Genomic DNA, 13757 nt, shown 5'->3' on the forward strand with positions numbered 1-13757 from the left:
CAGAGGAGGTTCATGAGAATAATTCCAGGAATCAAAGGGTCATCATATGAGGAGCACTAAGATGAGAAAATCTGCAGATGCTGGAAATCTGAGCAACACACACAAAATACTGGAGGAACTCAGCAGGCCAGGTAGATCTACAGCAAAGAGTAAACAGTTGACGTTTCGGGCCGAGGCACTTCACCAAGTCTGGAAAAAAAATTGACAAGTTGGTGAGAAGCCCTCTACTTCTTGCTCTAACTTCTCATCCTTTCTTCCCCCAGTCCTGATGAAGGGTCTCAGCCCAAAACATTGACTATTTACTCTTTTCCATAGATGCTGCCTGTCCTGCTGAGCTCCTCCAACATTTTGTGTGTTGATCATATGAGGAGTGTTTGGTGGCTCTGTGCCTGCACTTGTTGGAATCCAGAGGAATGGGGGTGGGGGGTGGTCTCACTATTGAAAGGCCTTGATAGAGTGGGGGGGGGGGGTTCCAGGACCAGAGGGTGCAGCCTCAGAATACAGGATGTCCACTTAGAATGGAGATGAAGAAGAATTTCTTTAGCCAGACGGTGGTGAATCTGTGGAATTCATTGCCACAGGCAGCTGTGGAGGCCAAGTTATTGGGTGTTTCAGGTGGAGGTGGACAGGTTCTTGATTGGTCAGGGAATGACTGGATACGGAGAGAAGGCAGAAGAGTGGGGTTGAGAGGGAAATGGAACAGCCATGATGAAATGATTGAGCAGACTTGATGGGCCAAATGGCCCAACTCTGCTCCTATGAATTATAGTCTTATAAATCTGGCATGACTTCACTTCGTTATCTGTTCTCCACCTACCACAGACACTTCCTTTCTTCTCCACATCCTTTGGAAATTAAAACATTGTAGTTTTCTAACTTTTAAAGGTCATCTACCTGAAATGTTAAGTGTTTCTCTCACCACAAATGCTGCCTAACCTGCTGTGTATTCACAGCATTTTCTGTTTTGATTTCAGCTATCCAACAGATTTTTATTTTGTCATGATTTCATTGAGGAGCAGCTGCCATCTCATGTACTTGCACGTGCCAGCATTACTAGCATTGTGTTAACTGGATTCTGATGAAATCCTCCTTTATATTTGCTCAGCCTTTAGTAAACCATCAGCTTTTCGTTTAAATGTGTTTCAATATCCCCCTACCCACTCCCAGGATCAGTAATTTACATTTTATACTTGAATTGAACCAGCTCCTCATGTTACCCTATTTCGTTCCATCTTCTGTCCACAAGCCTCCTCCGATCTATGGCCATTGTATTTTCTACTACGTTCTGGTGGTTCTTTATTAAAATTCTGATGCTTTATTCAAGAGCTTTGGTATATGTCCCTTCTGCTTATTCGAGCAAACTTTCCTTAATCAAGCTTCCTGCATAACTAATTACCAGCAATCATCTAGATCCTACGTTTATCAACAATGGGGCATGTACCATTCACCAAAAAAAAAACACTCCTTACCAACTTTGCTTTTTATTTAATCGTAACTTGGTACCAATGAGACAGAATAAATGATTACCGTGCAACAATCAAAACATTTGAATGACTTATATTGACAACATTCAACAAGGCAAACCTTGCAGGTCACAGCTGGCAGTTCCTTTCAGCCAAGTTTAGATAAATCTTGGAATTGCATGCACACATTTTCCGTCACTAAACTGAAAGTTACTAAGAGACAGATGGAACACCACTCGGAATTCAGTGATGGATCCCAGCCTTACTGGAATTCCCAGCATGACACTGAATCTCTCATACTCTAATGCCAGGTTGCATTTACCATTGGATTCATGAATCCGTTGATTTCAATGATAATTCTAGGCCTGCACATTGGGAGGCAAAATGGAAGTAATATTTAAAGTAATCTTTTAATTTTTTAAAAATATTTTTACTTTTTTTTGAATTTTTCCAATCATTTATGTCAATTTTAATAGTTATGAAGTACCTCTGTGAGCAGGTAACAGCTTGACAGCTTAGATGGGATGAAACTTTGCCTCCAACTCTGCTTTTTGTCAAAGCCTCTGATACAGGGCCTCCACACTCGATTGTCTGAATCTACTACACAGACCTCCCTACTTGACCCAAGGCTCGTAAGATCAGTCATTGCATCTGCAGAATCTCTTGTGTTTTTGATTTATTAAGTGATGCTTCATAAAGCATGAACATTGATTAGTTCACTGTATTAGAATTATTATTACTTTATAAAGTCATTAACTTGTAATATATTAAACGTCTAATTAAAAGTGGTGTTCTCTTTTCACAGTGCCAGCTCTTTCATGCTAGTCTTGTACGTTCAGCTCACATTTTTATTTTCAAGTCCTTAAAATCACAGATACAAAACATGTATAGTTTTACTGTTCATTTGCAACATACATTCACATTTATTGTGTCAACTATTGCAAACATATTTAGTTCAAGTGATAAAAGTGTTATTGACAGTAGAATGTCAAAACATTTTGCTGATTTCCTCGGACTAATAGAACAGGAGGGCGTAAATCCTGTGAAAGTGCCTCCAGCCAGGCCATGTACAGTGCGCTTGGGCTTTTCCCCTCTCTTGCGATCGGCATGGTACTGGAAGAATAATAAACAACCACTCAATATCACATATGGCCAACTGTAATCCAATAATTCAAAAGATAAATGCATTTTTTGGGAATTCCAGGACTAATAATTTAGCCAGAGGCAATGCAGTTAAAGTAACTTAAACAGAGTTTCACCAGGATTTTAAAATTTCTTTTGTGTATATCTGAAATTTCTCTTACGATTTTCAAGAACTCCTCTGTGGTTCTACAAGCAACCACATAGAACAGATGAAGAGGTGAGAGCTGGCAGGAAAGGTGTGCTCTACCAATGATTTTTCCAGCAGTTAATGCCAATCCAAGTAGGAGACATCACAAATGTCTCTTGGTCTGACACTCACGGGGGTAGATAGCTCAACAGATCAATTTGATAGAGGTTGCGAAAAAGAAAAACAAAATCAAATCTTAGCTCAGGGCACAGGCAAAGTGGAGCAAATGAAAGAAAAAACTAATGTTAGCTCATCACTAAAATCTAATCAGGTTCCAGCCGTTAGTAAACTAATTTAAATTTTCCTGTCACTTTAATTCTATTTTCAAATAAAAGATTATATAAAGTATGTTGAATAACACCACAAAAGATATGCTTAAAAAAACAAGCTTCTAAATATAACCTCATATCTTATGTGAATTTACATGTTTGTGCAGTTTTCATGAATTTGTTTCTATGAATATAAATAGTATGAATATCAAAAATATTGAATATATTTTTGAGAGAACACTTTTTTAAAAGCATGATAAAACAGTACAATTATCAGGTACAACTGGCTCAGTGGAACAGCTGACTGAATAATGGAACTGAATAATTAAAGTAGTCCTCCACTAATCAGGTCAGATTAAACTTGTGATATAATTCTACATCCTACCACAATGTGCGTATTTGCTAACCAATGTTAAAGAATATTGATGTCTTTTCTTTTCACTGAAAGGAACAATTTGCCCGGAGAGCATAATTCAAATATTCTACACTCAATCCAAAAAATGTACTGACTTGAAATGTGGGATAGGGTGGCTTCAAGAACCACAATGGCATCATAACAAATCCCTGATTGAATCATGACTGTAGCTACCTTGAAGCCAAGGTAACCAGAAATAGCAGGTGTCCATTGTGATATTTAAATAGACACTTTCTTTGATTAAAAAAACAATCAATATGTTTGTAAATATGTTATAAATAGAAATTAGGAAAAGGTTTCAAATAACTTGAAGGTGGACTACAAGGTTTTTGGCAGGATTCTCAGCAGTGTGGAGAAACAGTGGTATCTTGGTCCACATCCATGGATCCCTCAAAGTTGCTGCACAAAGTTGCTAGGATGGTTAAGAAGGTGTGTTGGCCTTCATTAGTCAGGGGATTGAGTTCAAGAGCTGTGTGGTAATGTTGCAGCTTATAAAATTCTATTTAGACCACATGGAATATTCTGTTCAGTTCATTATAGGAAGGATATGGAAGCATTAGAGAGTATGCAGAGGATTCTTAGTAGGATGCTACCTGGATTAAAAATCTTATCATACGATGAAAGGGTGAACAAGCTAGGGCTTTGAGAGTTGACCTGATACATGTATATAAGATCGGAGGAACAGATAGAGTGGACAGCCAACACTTTTTTCCTGGGCTGGGCCAATGGCTAACACATTTAAGATGATTGGAGGAAAGTATAAGGGGGATATCAGAGAGAGTTTGTTTTTCCACAGAGGGTGGTGAGTACATGCAATGCACTGCTGTGGGTAGTGGCGGAGGCAGATAGATTAGGGACGTTTAAGAGATTCTTAGGTAGGCACATGGATGAAAGGAAAATGTAGGATTATGTGGGCGGAAAGGTTAGATTGATCTTGGAGTAGATTAAAAGATTGAATAATATCATGGGTTGAAGTGCCTGTATGGTTCTGTGCTCCAGTTTTTTCTGCCCTTTTCTCCATGTATTGAACATACTTGTAATATAAGTGTTACATAACCAGTGTTCTGTACTAAACCCTTCTTACACAAAATGCTGGCAACATAGAGGGGAAGGGATTATAATGGTTGAATCCAGAGTTTGTGTGGAGTAGGTTTCATACTTACATAACTATCAGTGCAGCATCACGGGAGTAATCCAGTAAGATCTCATTCAGTTTCACTTGTCGGAGTGACTGCGCCAAGAAACAATCGCATCACTAAAGCAGACTTCATTTGCATTCTCCCTAAACATGCTTCAGATACAGTATTTTAATTCTAAGTCTACTGCTTAGCAGATCTATAAACCAGTGCACTAAATATATTAAAAATTGGAGCAGTTTCTGGTCGTACACAAAAATCCTATTGCTGATTTGATTTGCTAGACTTGATAGCCAATTATATCATTAAAGACTAAAACAGAATGAGGACATACATTTACTAAATAAAGCCTTTTTTAAAATCCGAAATTCTTCACGCAAATATCCATCCACATTTGCAATACAAGCATCACCATAAATCAGGCAATTGGTAATCAGGAGGGCTAAAAGAAGACATGAGGTTGCCTTGGCAGTCAAAGTGAAGGATAATCCAAAGAGCTTTTACAAGTATATTAAGAGCAAAAAGGATTGTAAGGGATATAATTGGTCCTCTTGAAGATCAGAGTGGTCGGCTTTGTGCGGAACCAAAGGAAATGGGGGGGATCTTAAATAGGTTTTTTGCGTCTGTATTTACTAAGGAAACTGGCATGAAGTCTATGGAATTGAGGGAATCAAGTAGTGAGACCATGGAAACTGTACAGATTGAAAAGGAGGAGGTGCTTGCTGTCTTGAGGAAAATTAAAGTGGATAAATCCCTGGTACCTGACAGAGTGTTCCCTCGGGCCTTGAAGGAGACTAGTGTTGAAATTGCGGAGGCCCTGGCAGAAATATTTTAAATGTCGGTGTCTACGGGTGAAGTGCCGGAGGATTGGAGAATGGCTCATGTTGTTCTGTTGTTTAAAAAAGGATCGAAAAGTAATCCGGGAAATTATAGGCCGGTGAGTTTAACGTCAGTAGTAGGTAAGTTATTGGAGGGAGTACTAAGAGACAGAATCTACAAGCATTTAGATAGACAGGGGCTTATTAGGGAGAGTCAACATGGCTTTGTGCGTGGTAGGTCATGTTTGACCAATCTGTTGGAGTTTTTCAAGGAGGTTACCAGGAAAGTGGATGAAGGGAAGGCAGTGGATATTGTCTACATGGACTTCAGTAAGGCCTTTGACAAGGTCCCACATGGGAGGTTAGTTGGGAAAATTCAGTCGCTAGGTATACATGGAGAGGTGGTAAATTGGATTAGACATTGGCTCGGTGGAAGAAGCCAGAGAGTGGTGGTAGAGAATTGCTTCTCTGAGTGGAGGCCTGTGACTAGTGGTGTGCCACAGGGATCAGTGCTGGGTCCATTGTTATTTGTCATCTATATCAATGATCTGGATGATAATGTGGTAAATTGGATCAGCAAGTTTGCTGATGATACAAAGATTGGAGGTGTAGTAGACAGTGAGGAAGGTTTTCAGAGCCTGCAGAGGGACTTGGACCAGCTGGAAAAATGGGCTGAAAAATGGCAGATGGAGTTTAATACTGACAAGTGTGAGGTATTGCACGTTGGAAGGACAAACCAACGTAGAACATACAGGGTTAATGGTAAGGCACTGAGGAGTGCGGTGGAACAGAGGGATCTGGGAATACAGATACAAAATTCCCTAAAAGTGTCGTCACAGGTAGATAGGGTCGTAAAGAGAGCTTTTGGTACATTGGCCTTTATTAATCGAAGTATTGAGTATAAGAGCTGGAATGTTATGATGAGGTTGTATAAGGCATTGGTGAGGCCGAATCTGGAGTATTGTGTTCAGTTTTGGTCACCAAATTACAGGAAGGATATAAATAAGGTTGAAAGAGTGCAGAGAAGGTTTACAAGGATGTTGCCGGGACTTGAGAAACTCAGTTACAGAGAAAGGTTGAATAGGTTAGGACTTTATTCCCTGGAGTGTAGAAGAATGAGGGGAGATTTGATAGAGGTATATAAAATTATGATGGGTATAGATAGAGTGAATGCAAGCAGGCTTTTTCCACTGAGACAAGGGGAGAAAAAAACCAGAGGACATGGGTTAAGGGTGAGGGGGGAAAAGTTTAAAGGGAACATTAGGGGGGGGCTTTTTCACACAGAGAGTGGTGGGAGTATGGAATGAGCTGCCAGACGAGGTGGTAAATGCGGGTTCTTTTTTAACATTTAACAATAAATTGGACAGATACACGGATGGGAGGTGTATGGAGGGATATGGTCCATGTGCAGGTCAGTGGGACTAGGCAGAAAATGGTTCAGCACAGCCAAGAAGGGCGAAAGGGCCTGTTTCTGTGCTGTAGTTTCTATGGTTCTATGGTACAGGATCAGAACATTTTAATAGAAAATGACATTCCATATGATGGCAGAAGGATACGGGTTTTGAGTTTCCATATCAATAGCAGCCTAACTACAGGAGAACTTTGATAATCCAGTGTCTGATTGTTTGGAAATTGAGGTGGTTTGGCATCTGGTTTATTGATTATTCTAGAGTATGTGTGAGGTGTGCAGTTGGAATCAGGGTCGGAAGCACTGAATGAAAGAGGCGGGCGGAGGGGAGGGGAGGGTTTGTGCCTATAGGCCAGGTCTGGAGGGCTGGCATTACAATTCAACTAGTCTGAAGAGCTGAAATGTATGAACTGAAACTCAGCATGTTCCATTTCCTGAGCAACACACAAAATGCTAGAGGAACTCAGTAAATCAGGGAGCATCTATGGAATTGAATAAACAGTCGATGTTTCAGTTGAATTCCTTCATAGAGTCATAGAGAGGTACAGCACAAAACAGGCCTTTTGGCCCATCTAGTCAATGCTAAACCCATTTAAACTGCCTACTCCCATCAACCTGCACCGGGACCATAGCCCTCCATACCCCTACCATCCATGTACCTATCCAAACTTCTCTTAAAACGTTGAAATTGAGCTCACAAACTTTCTGGAACCACTGCACCTGTGACGCCACTTTCAATGAATTATGGAAGGGTAGCTCCAGTACCCGTCGTTCTACCACACTCCTCAGTGCCCTAACGTTCACTATGTAAGTCCTACCCTGGTTGGTCCTATTGAAGAGCAAAACCTAGCATTTGCCTGCATTAAGTTCCATCTGCCAGTTTTCCAGCTGATGCAGAACACTATGACAGCCTTCCTCACTGTACACTACACCTTCACTCTTGGTGTCATTTGCAAATTTGCTGATGCCGTTGACCACATTGTCATCTCTATCAATGATCTGGATGACAATCAGCAAAGGACCCAGCATCGATTCCTGCAGCACACCCCTAGCCACAGGCCTCCAGTCAGAGAGGTCACCATCCACTACCACTCTCTGGCTTCTCCCACAAAGCCAATGCCTAATCCAATTCATTATCTCATCTTGAATGCTGAGCAACTGAACCTTCTTGACCAGCCTCCCACATGGGACTTTGTCAAGTGCCTTACTAAGGTCCATGTAGACAACATCCACTGCCATGCCTTCCTCCACTTTCCTGGTAACTTGCTCGAAAAATTCTACAAGATTGGTTATACATGACCCACCATGCACGAATCTATGCCATCCTTAATCAGTCCATGTCTGTCCAAATACTCATATATCCGGTCCCTTGGAATACCTTCCAATAACTTTCCCACTACTGACGTCAGGCTCATTGGCCTATAGTTTCCTGGTTTTGGTTTAAAGCCTTTTTTTAAAAAACAGTGGAACAACATTAGCTGTCTTCCAGTTCTCTGGTATCTCTCCTGTGGCTAAGGATGATTTAAATATCTCTGCCAGGCCCAGGGCTCCGGCAATTTCTGCACACGCCTCCCTTAAGGTTCAAGGGAACACTTTATCAGGACCTGGGGATTTATCCACCCTGATTTGCCTCAGGGTATCAAACACCTCCTCCTACAGGAAGTTGATCCCACTTTGCCTCACTTTTACAGACTCTGTGTCTGTCTCCTGAGTAAATACAGATGCAACAAATTTATTTAAAATCTCCCCCAATCTGCTTTGATTCCACACATGGATTACCATCCTGGTCTTCCAGAGGACTAATTTTGTCCCTTGCAATCCTTTTGCTCTTAACATATCTGTAGAATCCCTTGGGATTGTCCTTCACCTTGTCTGCTAGGGCAACTTCATGCCTTCTTTTAGCCTTCCTGATTTCCTTAAGTCTTCTCTTGCATTTCTTGTACTCCATAAGCACCCCATTTGTTCCTACTTGCCTACACCTGCCAAGCTCCTCCCTTTTTTTTTCTCTTAACCACAGCTTCAGTATCTCTTGAAAACCAAGGATCCCTCCACTTGTTATCTTTACCTTTTATTCTGACAGACACACACAAGCTTTGTACTCTCAAAATTTCACTTTGGAAGGCCTCCCACTTACCAAGTACACTTTTGCCAGAAAATAGCCTGTCCCAATCCACACTTGCCAGATTCTTTCTGATATCATTAAAATTAGACTTGTTCCAATTTAGAATCTCAACCCACAGACCAGACCTATCTTTTTGCATATTTACTTTGAAACTAATGCATTATGGTCACTAGTTGCAAAGCGTTCCGATACTCAAACTTCAGTCACATGCCCTTGTCTTATTCCCCAGCAGATCCAGTATCACACACTTTCTTGTTGGGACTTCTACGTACTGATGAAGGAAACTTTCCTGAATACATTTGACAAAATCTATCCTATCTAGTCCTTTTACAGTATGGGATTCCCAGTTAATATGTGGAAAGTTAAAATCACCAACTAACACAACCTTATGGTTGTTGCAAAAGTCTGTGATCTCTTTACAAATTTGTTCCTCCAAATCCCTAGGGCAGTTGGGTGGTCTGTAATATAACATCATTAATGTGGTCATACCTTTCTTATTTCTCAGTTCCACCCATGATGCCTCACTAGATGAATTCTCTAGTCTGTCCTGACATAACATTTTCCCTGACGAGTAATGCCACCCCCTCCTCCTTTAAGCCCTTCTGTTCTGTCATGTCTAAAACAACTGAACTCCGAACTATTGAGCTGCTATTCCTGTTCCTCTTGCAACCAAGTCTCACTAATGGCTGCAATATCATAACTCCAGGTGTTGACCATGCTCTGAGCTCATCTGGACTCATTCATCAGGACTGGAAAGGAAGGGGGAAGACATCACAATAAAAAAGGTGGTGGAAGGGGGAAGGAGGACAATCGAGAAGGTGATGGGTGAAGCCAAGTGGATGAGAAAGATAAACCCACATATCAGGAAACAAAATAAAACAGGGAACTAATAATTGGGTTAACACTCAATCGTCCAGAAAATCTCGTCCAGCACTAAAGCCCCAAGGGTACCAGATTATCCAAAATCTACAGATTCCCAAATTATTCCAATCCACAATCAGCAACTGAGCCGGTTGTTTCACCGGATCTTTACATACCTTTGCATTGTTTTTCTTAATCTCCTCATCTGAGATCTTCCAAGGACAGTCCTTCCTCATCTCTTTAACAATGGCTTCATCTTTGAACCCGTCATTCAGTCTGAAAGGAGCAACCAGATCCTCAAACCTCTTTACTCTATAATAAAAGAAAAGAAGTTCATTTAACACCAGAGACAATACAAGAGAGTAACAAACATTCAAGAGATGTGTTCAGATATTTCTTACCGTTCAGAACGAGGTTTCTGGTTGATGTCCGGCAGGACATGGACCTCATGGAAGCCAAGACGGAATTTGCTTAAGAGATTAACCATCCTAAATTCAAAAAGAGAACTATTAGTTTTGTTTTTTTAAATGGCAATGAGAAATGTTCAAGTGACCTGGGAGAGGTTTTCAATGACACTAATGGGCCTGAAATTGGAACTGATTCACACTTTATGACCTGCCATACAAGGAAGTATAAAATGGAAGATGGAAATTATGGCCCAGAAGTTGGAGAACTGGCCATGCTTGTCAATGAATTCCAAGGAGAGTTCCCACTCCACATGGTCCCCTGAGAATGTGTAGAGGAAACTTGGTCCATCACTCACAGTCAGGTCTTACACCTCATCTCTGCTTTCCATAAGAAAATGGGAAAGTGTGAGAACATGCCTGGACTAGATTCACCCACTAACAAAGCTTTGAAAGCTGGATAATAATGACCCCCTGGTGTCATTTCTGAATATTTGTGACATTCAAAGTAAATTATTAAAGTACATACTTGTTATCATATACCACCTTGAGATGCGAGTTCTTGCAACCACTTACAGAAAAATAAAGAAATACAATAAAATTTATGAAAAACTATACATAAAAAAGACTGACAAACAACAAATGTGCAAAAGACAAAGTGTGCAAATGAAATAAATAATATGAAGAACGTGAGTTGTAGAGTCCTTGAGTCTGTGGGCTGTAGAATCAGTTCAGAGTTGAGCTGAGTGAAGATCACTCTACACTGGTTCAAAAGCCTGATGGTTGAAGGATAGTGACTGTTTCTGACCCTGGTGGCATGGGACACAAGACTCCTGTACCTCATAGTTGATGGTAGTAGCAGGAGGAGATCATGGCCTAGATGGTGGATGTCCTTGATGATGGATGCTGCTTTCATCTGGCAGCATTCTTTGTAAATGTTCTCAATGGGGAAGGCTCTAACTGTCATAGACTGGGCTGTATCCATCACTTGCTGCAGTTTCTTCATTCCTGGGAGTTTCTATAGCAGGCCATGGGCCATGATGCAACCAGACAGGGTACTTTTCACTGTCCGTATAGAAGTTTGGATAGAAACAGCCTAGAAGACTGAGCTGAGCAATTCCCTCAGACCCATTTGGCAACTGCCCACTCCCCCTTGACTCTGTTGCAGCCATGTAAGGGGCAACTTGACTATAACCAGCGTACCTCTGGAATATGGAAGACAGCTGAAGCACCCGATGGATAACCCACATGGTCAGAGAGAGAACAAACAATCCCCGCACAGACAGCACCTGCAGCAACAATCAAACTCAGTTCTCTAGCGAGAAACACATTCAGCACCACAGTGGCCTAACATTCAGAATCGAATTACCAAAAGCAAAATTTCAAATTTAAACAAGTTATTAAAATTATAAATTGAATCATTTACAATCAATAAAACCTGAAATACACAGGCAGCCTCTTTATGATATTTAAATTCACATGGAAAACGGCTTTCCCACGTCAAAGGGGAGATATGCCAATGGCTCAAGGTTCACGGCCATAGCGAACACACAGCCGGTTGACTACCCTGAAATGCGAAGCCGCACGCACACTTCTCCAAGGTTCAGACATCCTCAACGAAATCTGCTACCAGCCACCTCAGCAATTACAGAACAGACCAGAGGCCAGGAATACCAACTAATGAACTATGCCAGGCAGTAGTGTTTGTACTGAAATTAAGATGGCATCCTTTGGAAGAGACCTCACCCACCCCGTTACCTCAGCAAACCATACAAGTGTACAGCTGAACTGCAATAAGCTGAACTTAAACTTGCGCTCAAAGAACTTGGAGAATTATGTTTTTAGCTACTAAAAGTTAATCTTCAAATGGTAAATGAATGGCAGTGCTGCTGGACTGTGCTTCCAGCAGCTGGGGCGTACAGACTCCTCAAAAAGCAATGGCCACAAATCACCACCGCATACTGGCAGATCATGTGATCTGCTGCCCTGGATACCTCCGCTGGTTGTGAAAGGAGCAGAGACCAGTTCCCTCATTAACATGGTGCCTGCTGTGACGTACACCACTAATATGCTTTAGTTACTCTACTAGAATTGATTTGAAATTCACAAAGCCTCAAAAAGGCCAAAATTTGGTTGTATTTGTGTTGTAGGTGGCATGGTAGTGTTGGCAGGCAGTGTGTTAGCACAGTGGTTTGTGCAATGCTTCACAGCACCAACTGTAAGACCAGGGTTCGATTTCCTCCACGGTCTTTAAAGATTTCTCCCCGTGACTGCGTGAGTGGATTTCCTCCAGGTGCTCTGGTTTCCTCCCACATTCCAAGGATGTATATAATTAAGGTTAATGAGTTGTGGGTTGGCAGGAGAAACACTGTGACACTTGTGGGCAGCTCAGCATGATCCTCGCTAATTTGATCTGGTGCAGACGAAGCATTTCACTGTACCTTTTGACGTACACGTGACAAATAAAGCTAATCTTTTAATCCTTTCTCTAGGATTCGCGGTGGTGTTTCCTACCAGGGCCTTCAGCAGCAGACTCTGTCTGAGGAAGCCAGATCCACTTACGCCTTTCTTTCCTCGTCCATGCGACTGATCTGACCGCCCACGAACACTCGAACCTTGCACCGGCGCCACCTCTTCTTGCGGGTGAGAAGATACGGAATTAAGAGGGTGAGGCCTATAGGAAGGAAGATGCCGGTCAGAAGAGCAGCCGTATAACAGCAGGGCACAACACAGCCTGAGGGACTCTGGGACACTCACACACACTTTTTCTCGCTCCCCACACCTACCCAAACGCCTCCTTCCATTTCTCTTTCTTTCCATCTGTTGCCTAGACATTGTTCAGATACTCAGAGTCACACAGGGCAGAAACAGGTCCCTTCACTCAGCATGTCCCTGCCTTGCATTAACTACTCATTTTACTCATCCCATTGATCGTAGCCTGTAGTTTTCTGTGTTCTGACAAATTACTGTAAGTGTCTCCAGAATCACCTTAAATGTGAGATGACCCACTTTCAACTTATCCTGAGTAAAGAAATTTTCTTTCACAGATTCACTTTAAACTTCTCCCTCCCTCCCCACACCCCTAGCTCACACAAACATCCTTTAGTTTTTGACGTGGGGTAATGATTCCCACCGTCTACCCTCTCTATGCTCCTCACAATTTAGTACACCTCAGTCACATCTCCCACTGAGCCTCCTCCCCTTCGAGGAAAACAAACCCAGCTTATACAGTCTTCATTCTGGGCAACACCCTCCACATGCTCTTGCTGTACTTCCATGGCAGTGAGGAAATATCATATCAATTGGTAAAAAATGGTAAATTGTTTTTTATTATCACACGTACGGAGGTACACTGGTAAAACTACTTTGCATGCCATCCACGCAGATCACTTTATGGCATCAATGCATGAAGGTGCACAAGGGAAAACAACAACAGAATGCAGAGTAAAGTGTAATAGTTACAGAGAAAGTACAACACAGGCAGACAGTGAGGCATGAGGCCATTAGAAGGTAGATTGTGAAGTCAGGAGT

At 41.7% G+C, this 13757-nt stretch overlaps 1 protein-coding gene and 1 long non-coding RNA gene across 4 annotated transcripts in view; one reads left to right on the top strand and one right to left on the bottom strand.

The window, feature by feature from the left end:
• Positions 1-13757, top strand: part of LOC140210487 (uncharacterized) — a 143951-nt gene that overhangs the window by 42605 nt on the left and 87589 nt on the right. The gene's annotated exons all lie outside the window — the stretch shown is intronic.
• The window catches only part of slc12a3 (solute carrier family 12 member 3), a 72436-nt gene continuing 60140 nt past the window's right edge, over positions 1462-13757 (bottom strand). For both annotated transcript variants that reach the window (XM_072279473.1, XM_072279471.1), the window contains exons 21-25: positions 12789-12900; positions 10224-10310; positions 9999-10134; positions 4641-4708; positions 1462-2576 (exon numbers count right to left, since the gene is read on the bottom strand). In XM_072279473.1, the coding sequence (XP_072135574.1) occupies positions 2435-2576; positions 4641-4708; positions 9999-10134; positions 10224-10310; positions 12789-12900 (545 nt within the window). In that variant the 3' untranslated portion in view covers positions 1462-2434. The remainder of the gene's footprint in view (positions 2577-4640; positions 4709-9998; positions 10135-10223; positions 10311-12788; positions 12901-13757) is intronic.

Source organism: Mobula birostris, chromosome 15 (assembly GCF_030028105.1).
Source record: "Mobula birostris isolate sMobBir1 chromosome 15, sMobBir1.hap1, whole genome shotgun sequence".
In the NCBI taxonomy this organism is placed as follows: Eukaryota; Metazoa; Chordata; class Chondrichthyes; order Myliobatiformes; family Myliobatidae; genus Mobula; species Mobula birostris.